The sequence below is a fragment of the Lampetra fluviatilis genome, unplaced genomic scaffold (assembly GCF_964198595.1).
Source record: "Lampetra fluviatilis unplaced genomic scaffold, kcLamFluv1.1 SCAFFOLD_313, whole genome shotgun sequence".
NCBI classification, from domain to species: Eukaryota; Metazoa; Chordata; class Hyperoartia; order Petromyzontiformes; family Petromyzontidae; genus Lampetra; species Lampetra fluviatilis.
This window is the reverse complement of record NW_027621093.1, coordinates 71,382-85,000: the sequence shown is the minus strand read 5'-3', so window position 1 is coordinate 85,000 and position 13,619 is coordinate 71,382. Positions and strand designations below refer to the sequence as shown.

General features: G+C 54.5%; 1 protein-coding gene across 1 annotated transcript in view; it reads right to left on the bottom strand.

Moving 5' to 3' along the window:
* Nucleotides 1–13,235, bottom strand: part of LOC144954756 (N-alpha-acetyltransferase 25, NatB auxiliary subunit-like) — a gene marked incomplete at its 3' end in the record, with an annotated part of 25,187 nt that extends 11,952 nt beyond the window's left edge. Inside the window, exons 1-2 of the mRNA XM_078885184.1 lie at nt 13,147–13,235; nt 3,841–3,926 (exon numbers count right to left, since the gene is read on the bottom strand). Coding sequence (XP_078741310.1) covers nt 3,841–3,926; nt 13,147–13,204 — 144 coding nt within the window. The remainder of the gene's footprint in view (nt 1–3,840; nt 3,927–13,146) is intronic.
* Between the last annotated feature and the right edge of the window lie 384 nt (nt 13,236–13,619).

The following is a 13,619-nucleotide window of genomic DNA, read 5'->3' as shown; positions in this document are numbered from 1 at the left end:
AGCCACTCAGTCACTCGCTCACTCGCTCGCTCACTCAGCCACTCAGTCACTCAGCCAATCACCCACTCACTCAATCACTCACCCACTCACCCAGCCAGTCACTCACTTACTCACTCACTCAGCCACTCGCTCACTCATCCACTTAGTCACTCGCTCACTCACCCACTCAGCCACTCAGTCACTCGCTCACTCGCTCACTCGCTCACTCAGCCACTCAGCCAATCACCCACTCACTCAATCACTCACCCACTCACCCAGCCAGTCACTCACTTACTCACTCACTCAGCCACTCGCTCACTCATCCACTTAGTCACTCGCTCACTCACCCACTCAGCCACTCAGTCACTCAGCCACTCAGTCACTCACTCGCTCGCTCACCCACTTACTCGCTTATCCACTCAGTCACTCAAGCACTCAGTCACTGGCTCAATCACTCACCCACTCACCCAGCCAGTCACTCACTTACTCACTCACCCATTCACTCACTCACTCGCTCACTCAGCCACTCAGTCACTCGCTCACTCAGCCACTCAGTCACTCAGCCACTCAGTCACTCACCGACTCACTCGCTCAACCACTCAGTCACTCGCTCACTCAGCCACTCAGCCACTCGCTCAATCACTCACCCACTCAGTCACTCAGTCACTCGCTCACTCAGTCACTAGATCACTCACACACTCAGTCACTCACCCACTCAGTCACTAAGCCACTCAGCCACTCGCTCACTCAGCCACTCACTCACTCACTCAGTCACTCAGTCACTCAGCCACTCGCTCACTCATCCACTTAGTCACTCGCTCACTCACCCACTCGGCCACTCATCGACTTAGTCACTCGCTCACTCACCCACTCAGTCACTCGCTCACTCAGCCACTCACCAAGCCAGTCACTCACTTACTCACTCACTCAGTCACTCGCTCACTGAGCCACTCAGTCACTCGCTCAATCACTCACCCAGCCAGTCACTCACTTACTCACTCACTCACCCACTCACTCACTCGCTCACCACTCAGTCACTCAGTCACTCGCTCACTCACCCACTCACTCGCCCACTCAATCACCCAGCCACTCATCCAGCCACTCACCCAGCCACTCACCCACCCACTCACCCACCCACTCACCCACCCACCCACACACTCACCCTCATGGCCCAGGTGGTGTATGTGTGTGCAGGTGGTGTGTGTGTGTGTGTAGGTGTATGTGTCTAGGTGTATGTGTGTGCAGGTGGTGTGTGTAGGTGTATGTGTGTGCAGGTGGTGTGTGTGTGTGTGTAGGTGGTGTGTGTGTGTAGGTGGCGTGTGTGTGTAGGTGGCGTGTGTGTGTAGGTGTGTGTGTAGTGGTGTGTGTAGGTGGTGTGTGTGTGTAGGTGGTGTGTGTGTAGGTGGTGTGTGTGTAGGTGGTGTGTGTAGGTGGTGTGTGTGTAGGTGTGTGTGTGTGTGTAGGTGTGTGTGTCTGTGTGTAGGTGTGTGTGTGTGTGTGTAGGTGTGTGTGTGTAGGTGTGTGTGGTTGACCAATAGGGATGGCTCCCTATTGGTCAACCACGTTATGTATGCCGATGATTTGGTAATAGCTGCTCATTCAGAAGAGGAGTTGGAGACGCTGCTGCTGAGACTGGAGTGTGCCACCAAGAGGTGGGGCCTTACCATCAGCCCCACCAAAACTAAGCACCTGCCTGGGTATTTTGTACCATCGGGCACTCCACCCCCACAACTCCCAATCGGTGATGGGGCAGTTGTGGAGAGAGTGGAGAGTTTCCCATACCTGGGCAGTGTGCTTATGACCGGCTCCAGTTTATCAGCAGAGGTCTCACTCCGAATCAGTCGAGCGGCAATATCTTTTCATCGGTTGCGTAACGCTGTGTGGAAGCTACCTGGTCTGTCGCTCCGCACGAAGCTTCAGGTCTTCTCGGCCACGGTCATTCCCTCCCTTCTCTACGCTTGCGAAACGTGGACCCCCCTAGTGGAGCATCTTCGCCGGTTGGAAACATTTAGGCTGGCCTGCCTACGATCCATCCTGGGTTTAACCAGGCTGGATTGTGTGAGGAGCTCACAAGTCCTTGAAAGATCTGGGCAAAGTCCCATCAGTGAGCTCCTCCGGCAGGCAAGGCTGCGTTGGCTGGGTCATGTAGCCCGCATGCCCAGCCACCGCATGCCTAAACAGCTTTTGTTCGGCCGGATCGAGGGGGCTAAACGGGCGCGGCACGGGCTAGAGAAGAGATGGAGTGATGTGGTACAGGAGGACGTGGAGCTGAGTGGACTTGCCGATGACTGGTACCAGCGGTGTCAAGATCGGCCTCAGTGGAGGAGGCTCGTGAAGGACGCTACTGGGCAGTTGGAGGCAGTCGCCCTCCAACAACAACGGAGGGCGGAGGAGCGACGCTCACAACAACGAGCGGAGCGCCGGGTGGCTAAAGCACAGCAAGTTGGCACAGTAGGGGGCACAGGTGGTGCATCAGCCAGTCATCTCGGTCATCTCGGTCAGTCGACCCGTGGCACCTGGGTCTGCCCCGTGACCTCCTGCCAGCGGGCGTTTGACACTTCACGTGGCCTCAGGGTGCACATGGCCTGGCACAAGCGTCGTGGTGACGTCACCGCCACTTAGTGGCGAATGGCGGTTGTTGTTGTTGTTGTAGGTGTGTGTAGGTGTGTGTGTGTGTAGGTGTGTGTCTGTGTGTAGGTGTATGTAGGTGTGTAGGTGTATGTGTGTAGGTGTGTGTGTGTAGGTGTGTGTGTGTGTAGGTGGGGCCTTACCATCAGCCCCACCAAAACTAAGCACCTGCCTGGGTATTTTGTACCATCGGACACTCCACCCCCACAACTCCCAATTGGTGATGGGGCAGTTGTGGAGAGATTGGAGAGTTTCCCATACCTGGGCAGTGTGCTTATGACCGGCTCCAGTTTATCAGCAGAGGTCTCACTCCGAATCAGTCGAGCGGCAATATCTTTTCATCGGTTGCGTGACGCTGTGTGGAAGCTACCTGGTCTGTCGCTCCGCACGAAGCTTCAGGTCTTCTCGGCCACGGTCATTCCCTCCCTTCTCTACGCTTGCGAAACGTGGACCCCCCTAGTGGAGCATCTTCGCCGGTTGGAAACATTTAGGCTGGCCTGCCTACGATCCATCCTGGGTTTAACCAGGCTGGATTGTGTGAGGAGCTCACAAGTCCTTGAAAGATCTGGGCAAAGTCCCATCAGTAAGCTCCTCCGGCAGGCAAGGCTGCGTTGGCTGGGTCATGTAGCCCGCATGCCCAGCCACCGCATGCCTAAACAGCTTTTGTTCGGCCGGATCGAGGGGGCTAAACGGGCGCGGCACGGGCTGGAGAAGAGATGGAGTGATGTGGTACAGGAGGATGTGGAGCTGAGTGGACTTGCCGATGACTGGTACCAGCGGTGTCAAGATCGGCCTCAGTGGAGGAGGCTCGTGAAGGACGCTACTGGGCAGTTGGAGGCAGTCGCCCTCCAGCAACAACGGAGGGCGGAGGAGCAACGCTCACAACAACGAGCGGAGCGCCGGGTGGCTAAAGCACAGCAAGTTGGTACAGTAGGGGGCACAGGTGGTGCATCAGCCAGTCATCTCGGTCAGTCGACCCGTGGCACCTGCTGGGTCTGCCCCGTGACCTCTTGCCAGCGGGCGTTCGACACTTCACGTGGCCTCAAGGTGCACATGGCCTGGCACAAGCGTCGTGGTGACGTCACCGCCACTTAGTGGCGAATGGCGGTTGTTGTTGTTGTTGTGTGTAGGTGTGTGTGTGTGTAGGTGTGTGTGTGTGTGTGTCTGTATGTAGGTGGTGTGTGTGTGTGTAGGTGTGTCTGTATGTAGGTGTGAAGGTGTGTGTGTGTGCACCTTTGCACAGTGCAGCTCTCTGTGTTTCTTGAGCACGCGGTCCGCCTGCTGGATCGCCATCTTGTTGTTCGCGTTGTCCAGGTAATCTACAAAGAACAAAGGTCCCCCATGTAGCCTTAACAGGATGTAGGGGCAAGTGCTGTTAGCGAGCACCTATGAAGGCCGACACGGCACACGAGGGGGTGGGTGGCCAGCACCACGCCCGGCCGCCTTTGTCTCCCTAGCGGCGATGTTTACTACATACCACAGCTTTTGAGGCTGAGTCGACCTAGGGGAGGCCCAGGACCGGTTAAGATAATCGTCACTGGTGGTGGTGTTGGCCGTGAGCGGGAATCGCATCGTGATAACTACTACACCACCGCTCCCCACACACTGACACACTGACACACACACACTGACACACACACACACTGACACACACTGACACACACACACTAACACACACACACACACTGACACTAACACACACACACTAACACACTTACACACACACACTGACACACCAACACACACACACACTGACACACACACACTAACACACACACACACACTGACACTAACACACACACACTAACACACTTACACACACACACTGACACACACACACTAACACACACACACTGACACACACACACTGACACACTAACACACACACACAGACACACACCAACACACACACACAGACACACACACACACACTGACACACACACACTGACACACACACACTAACACACACACACTAACACACACACACACACTGACACACCAACACACACACACTGACACACACACACTAACACACGTACACACACACACTGACACACACACACTAACACACTGACACACACACACTGACACACACACACTGACACACACACACAGCTAATGCACTGGCACGCCTCTGGGGCCCGACTCTATCCCGAGCCTCATCAATGAACGTGCTGCATCATCAGCATCGCCCAAACCACACCCCACTCACACTCTCACACACTCACTCACTCACACTCTCACACACTCACTCACTCACTCACACAAAAGCCTTGACAGGCTGTAGGGGCAAGTGTTGTTAGCGAGCACCTATAAAGGCCGGCACGGCACACGAGGGGGTGGGTGGCCAGCACCACGCCCGGCCGCCTTTGTCTCCCTAGCGGTGATGTTTACACGTTTACACACCGCACCAGGTACTCATTTGAGGCCGAGCCGACCTAGGGGAAGCCCTGGACCAATTCAGATAATCGTCACTGGTGTTGGCCGTGAGTGGGAATCGAACCCGGGTCGCCGGGTTCATAGCGCAGCGCGCTAACCACTACACTATCGCTCCCCACACACTCACTCACACACTCACTCACACTCACTCACACTCACTCACACTCACTCACACACTCACTCACACACTCACTCACACACTCACTCACACTCACTCACACTCACTCACACTCACTCACTCACACTCACTCACACACTCACTCACTCACTCACACACTCACTCACTCACACTCACTCACTCACTCATTCACTCACTCACTCACACACTCACTCACTCACACACTCACACTCACTCACACTCACTCACTCACACTCACTCACTCACTCATTCACTCACTCACACACTCACTCACACTCACTCACACTCACTCACTCACACTCACACTCACTCACACTCACTCACTCACACACTCACACTCACTCACTCACACACTCACTCACTCACTCACACACTCACTCACACTCACTCACACACTCACACACTCACTCACACACTCATTCACTCACTCACACTCACTCACACTCACTCACACTCACTCACACTCACTCACTCACACACTCACTCACTCACACACTCATTCACACTCACTCACACACTCACTCACTCACTCACTCACTCACTCACACTCACTCACACTCACTCACACTCACTCACTCACACACTCACTCACTCACTCACACACTCACTCACACTCACTCACACTCACTCACACACTCACTCACTCACACACTCATTCACTCACACACTCACTCACACTCACTCACACTCACTCACTCACACACTCACTCACTCACACACTCATTCACTCACACACTCACTCACACTCACTCACACACTCACTCACACACACTCACTCACACACTCACACACTCACTCACACACTCACTCACACACACTCACTCACACATTCACTCACACACTCACACTCACTCACTCACACACTCACTCACACACTCACTCACACTCACTCACACTCACTCACTCACACACACTCACTCACTCACACACTCACACACTCACTCACTCACACACTCACTCACACTCACTCACACACTCACTCACACACACTCACTCACACATTCACTCACACACTCACACTCACTCACTCACACACTCACTCACACACTCACTCACACTCACTCACACAATCACTCACACACACTCACTCACTCACACTCACTCACTCACACACTCACACACTCACTCACTCACACACACTCACTCACACACTCACACACTCACTCACACACTCACTCACACACACTCACTCACACATTCACTCACACACTCACTCACTCACATACTCACTCACACACTCACTCACACTCACTCACACTCACTCACTCACACACACTCACTCACTCACACACTCACACACTCACTCACTCACACACTCACTCACACTCACTCACACACTCACTCACACACACTCACTCACACATTCACTCACACACTCACACTCACTCACTCACACACTCACTCACACACTCACTCACACTCACTCACACAATCACTCACACACACTCACTCACTCACACTCACTCACTCACACACTCATTCACTCACACTCACTCACACACTCATTCACTCACACTCACTCACACTCACTCACTCACACACTCATTCATTCACACTCACTCACACTCACTCACTCACACACTCATTCACTCACACACTCACTCACACTCACTCACTCACACACTCATTCACTCACACACTCACACACTCACTCACTCACACACTCACTCACACTCACTCACACACTCACTCACACACACTCACTCACACATTCACTCACACACTCACACTCACTCACACACACTCACTCACACACTCATTCACTCACACTCACTCACACTCACTCACTCACACACTCATTCATTCACACTCACTCACACTCACTCACTCACACACTCATTCACTCACACACTCACTCACACTCACTCACTCACACACACTCACTCACTCACACACTCACACACTCACTCACTCACTCACTCACTCACACACTCACTCACACTCACTCACACTCACTCACACACTCACTCACACACACTCACTCACACATTCACTCACACACTCACACTCACTCACACACTCATTCACTCACACACTCACTCACACTCACTCACACAATCACTCACACACACTCACTCACTCACACTCACTCACTCACACACTCATTCACTCACACTCACTCACACACTCACACACTCACACACACTCACTCACTCACACTCACTCACTCACACACTCATTCACTCACACACCCTCACCCTCACACACCACCCACACCCACCACCAACCCACACACACTCACCACACACCCACACACCACCACACACTCACCACCACTCACACCCACCCACCCACCCCCACCCACCCCCCACCCACACACACTCACTCACCACACCACCCACACACACTCACCCACACACACACACACCACCCACCACACCCACCACCACACCACACCACCACCAACACCCACACACACCACACACACCACCCACACACACACCACTCACACACACCCACTCACTCACACACCACTCACACTCACCACCACACACACACCCACCACACACACACACCACCACCACACACTCACACACCCCACACCACCCCCACACACACCCACCACACATCACTCACACACTCACACCACACTCACACACTCACTCACACACCACCACTCACACTCACCACCCACTCCCTCACTCACACACACTCACCACACACCACATCACTCACACACCCACACTCACTCACTCACACACTCATCACCACACACTCACACACTCACCACACACACACCACTCACACACACACCACACTCACTCACACACACTCACACACACATCACTCACACACCACACCACCACACACACCACTCACACTCACACACACTCACTCACCTCACACATCACACACTCACATCACACTCACTCACACCACTCACCACACTCATCACTCACACACTCACTCACACTCACTCACTCACACACACTCACTCACTCACACACTCACACACTCACTCACTCACTCACTCACACACTCACTCACACTCACTCACACACTCACTCACTCACACACTCACTCACACTCACTCACACACTCACTCACACACACTCACTCACACATTCACTCACACACTCACACTCACTCACACACTCATTCACTCACACACTCACTCACACTCACTCACACAATCACTCACACACACTCACTCACTCACACTCACTCACTCACACACTCCATTCACTCACACTCACTCACACACTCACACACTCATTCACTCACACTCACTCACACTCACTCACTCACACACACTCACTCACTCACACACTCACACACTCACTCACTCACACACTCACTCACACTCACTCACACACTCACTCACACACACTCACTCACACATTCACTCACACACTCACACTCACTCACACACTCATTCACTCACACTCACTCACACTCACTCACTCACACACTCATTCACTCACACACTCACTCACACTCACTCACTCACACACTCATTCACTCACACTCACTCACACTCACTCACTCTCACACACTCACTCACTCACACACTCACTCACACTCACTCACACACTCACTCACACACACTCACTCACACATTCACTCACACACTCACACACTCACACACTCACACTCACTCACACATTCACTCACACACTCACTCACTCACACACTGACCCACTCACTGACCCACTCACTCACTGACCCACTCACTGACCCACTTACTCACACACTCACCCACCTACTCACTCACACGTTGACCCACTGACTCACTCGTACACTCACTCACACACACTCACACACACTCACTCACTCACTCACTCACACTCACTCACTCACTCACACACTCACTCACACACTCACACACTCACACACTCACACTCACTCACTTACACACTCACACACTCACTCACTCACACACTGACCCACTCACTGACCCACTCACTCACTGACCCACTCACTGACCCACTTACTCACACACTCACCCACCTACTCACTCACACGTTGACCCACTGACTCACTCGTACACTAATTCACACACTCACCCACTCACTGACCCACTCACTCACTGACCCACTCACTGACCCACTTACTCACACACTCACCCACCTACTCACTCACACGTTGACCCACTGACTCACTCGTACACTCACTCACACACACTCACACACACTCACTCACTCACACACTCACACACTCACTCACTCACACACTGACCCACTCACTCACTCACCAACTCAAGTACACACTCACCCACACATTGACCCACTGACTCGTTCATACACTCACTCACACTCACTCACCCACCCACTCACTCACACACTCACTCACACTCACCCACTCACTCACACACTCACTCACTCACACTCACTCACACACTCACTCACACACTCACTCACTCACACACACTCACTCACACTCACTCACTGACCCACTCACTCACTCACCCACTCACTCACCCACTCACTCACACACTCTCACCCACTCACACACTCATTCACTCACACACTCACTCACACTCACTCACACACTCACTCACACACTCACTCACACATTCACTCACACACACTCACACATTCACTCACACACACTCACACACTCACTCACTCACACTCACTCACACACAGTCACTCACCAACTCAAGTACACACTCACCCACACATTGACCCACTGACTCGTTCATACACTCACTCACCCACTCACTCACTCACACTCACCCACCCACTCACACACTCCCACCCCACTCACGTACACGCTCACTCACTCACCCACCCACTCACGCACACCCACACATTGACCCACTGACTCGTTCATACACTCACTCACCCACTCACTCACACACTCTCACCCACTCACTCACACACTCTCCCCCCACTCACGTACACGCTCACTCACACTCACTCACCCACTCACTCACACACTCTCACCCACTCACACACTCCCACCCACTCACGTACACGCTCACTCACACTCACCCACCCACTCACGCACACTCACACATTGACCCACCCACTCACTCACACACTCATTCACTCACTAACACTCATTCACTCACACACTCACTCACACTCACTCACACTCACTCACTCACACACTCATTCACTCACACACTCACTCACACTCACTCACACACTCACTCACACACACTCACTCACACATTCACTCACACATTCACTCACTCACTCACTCACACACTCACACACTCACTCACACTCACTCACACTCACTCACTCACACACTCACTCACTCACACACTCATTCACTCACACACTCACGTCACACTCACTCACACACTCACTCACACACACTCACTCACACATTCACTCACACATTCACTCACACACTCACTCACTCACACACTCACACACTCACACACTCACTCACACTCACTCACTCACACTCACTCACTCACACACTCACTCACACACTCACACACTCACTCACACTCACTCACACACTCATTCACTCACACACTCACACTCACTCACACACTCACTCACACACACTCACTCACTCACACTCACTCACTCACACACTCATTCACTCACACTCACTCACACTCACTCACTCACACACTCATTCACTCACACTCACTCACACTCACTCACACACTCACTCACTCACTCACACACACTCACTCACTCACACACTCACACACTCACTCACTCACACACTGACCCACTCACTGACCCACTCACTCACTGACCCACTCACTGACCCACTTACTCACACACTCACCCACCTACTCACTCACACGTTGACCCACTGACTCACTCGTACACTAATTCACACACTCACACACTCACTCACTCACACACTGACCCACTCACTGACCACTCACTCACTGACCCACTCACTGACCCACTTACTCACACACTCACCCACCTACTCACTCACACGTTGACCCACTGACTCACTCGTACACTCACTCACACTCACTCACACACACTCACTCACTCACACACTCACACACTCACTCACTCACACACTGACCCACTCACTCACTCACCAACTCAAGTACACACTCACCCACACATTGACCCACTGACTCGTTCATACACTCACTCACCCACTCACTCACACACTCACTCACACTCACTCACTCACCCACTCACTCACTCTCCCCCACTCACGTACACGCTCACTCACACTCACTCACCCACTCACTCACACACTCCCACCCACTCACTCACTCACTCTCACCCACTCACTCACACACTCTCACCCACTCACACACTCCCACCCACTCACGTACACGCTCACTCACACTCACCCACCCACTCACGCACACTCACACATTGACCCACCCACTCACTCACACACTCATTCACTCACTAACACTCACCCACCCACTCACTAACCCACCCATTCATTCACCCACCCACTCACGCACACACTAACACACACTCACCCACCCACTCACGCACACACTAACACACACTCACCCACCCACCCACTCACGCACACACGAACACACACACTCACGCACACACGAACACACACACTCACGCACACACGAACACACACACTCACGCACACACGAACACACCCACTCACGCACACTCACACATTGACCCACTGACTCGTTCATACACTCACTCACCCACTCACTCACTCACACACTCTCACCCACTCACACACTCCCACCCACTCACGTACACGCTCACTCACACTCACCCACCCACTCACTCACACACTCATTCACTCACTAACACTCACCCCACCCACTCACTCACTAACCCACCCATTCATTCACCCACCCACTCACGCACACACTAACACACACTCACCCACCCACCCACTCACGCACACACGAACACACACACTCACGCACACACGAACACACACACTCACGCACACACGAACACACACACTCACGCGCAAACACACTCACAGACAAAGATCCCGCGTTTTGCCTCTAGCAGGCTGTAGGGGCAAGTGCTGTCAGTAGCAAGTAGCAGAACCTACACACACACAGACAAAGATCCCCCAGGTAGCCTCTGGCAGGCTGTAGGGGCAAGTGCTGTTAGTAGCGAGTAGCAGCAGCTGTGGCTACACACACAGAGGGGGTGGGTGGCCAGCACCACGCCCGGCCGCCTTTGTCTCTCCCCCAGTGCTGGCGATGTTCACTACACACCACAGCTACACCAGACACTCAGTTGAGGCTGAGTCGACCTAGGGGAGGCCCAGGACCGGTTCAGATAATCGTCACTGGTGGTGGTGTTGGCCGTGAGCGGGAATCGAACTCGGGTCTTTCTGGGTTCGTAGCGCAGCGCTAACCACTGCGCCACCACTCCCCGCATAGAGACCCACACAGAGACCCACAGATCACCATAGAGACCCATAGAAATCCACAGAGAGATTCACATAGACCCAGAGACCCATAGAGACTCACAGAGAGACCCACAGAGGCCCACAGAGACCCATAGAGACCCACAGAAAGACCCACAGAGACCCATTGAGATCCATAGACCCATAGAGACCCACAGAAAGACCTACAGAAAGAACCAGAGGCCCACAGAGACCCAGAGATCTAGAGAGACTCAGAGACCCGGGTTCGTAGCGCTAAGCGCTGCCCCACCGCTCCCTCCCCCCAGCCACCCCACCACCACCACATTCTATTCAACCACACGCACACGGGTGACCGGACTGGTGAAGTATGGCCATTTACAAACCCAACCCCCGTCTCCCACCATCGCAAACTAAGCGCTGCAGCCAAAGAGACCGCGGTTACTTAGGCCTCAGCCTACGGCCTTTCCTGAATCCACCGGCCGCCTCCCCCCCCCGCACCGCCGGGGCCCCGCTAGTCGAGCACCACCCCCCCCCCCCCCCCCCCCCCTCGGTCTACGGGGTTGGACGCTCTAAGCTCAGGGAGGGGGGGGGCTGTGCGAGTGAGCCAAGTGGCAGCCCCGCCGGTGTCCGAGAGATGTCGCCGCACCGCCGCCGCCGCCGCGGCTACGACCTCCCGGCGCGGCAGGCCGCGAGCGAACGACGTTACCGTAGACAGGCCTCAGGCGCCGGTCGTTGGGATCCTGCACATGGCTGCGGGCAGCCATCGCGCTGCGTTGCACTGCGCATGCGCGGGGGCGGTGGGGGTGGAGGGGGATTGAGGGGAGTTGAGGGGGGGAGGGGGCGGGGGTGGAGGGGGTGGGAGGGGTGGGAGGGGTGGGGGTGGAGGGGGATTGAGGTGAGTTGAGGGGGGGAGGGGGTGGGAGGGAGGGGGATTGAGGGGAGTTGAGGGGGGGAGAGGGTGGGGGGATGGGGGTGGGAGGGGTGGGGGTGGAGGGGGTTGAGGGGGGTGGAGGGGGGTTTGAGGTGGGGGGGATGTAGAGAGGGGGTTGGAGGGGGTTGAGGGGGTGGGGGTGGAGGGGGATTGAGGTGGGGAGGGTGTAGAGAGGGGGGGTTGAGGGGGTGAGGGTTGAGGGGGTGAGGGTTGAGGGGGTGGGGGTGGAGGGAGATTGAGGTGGGGGG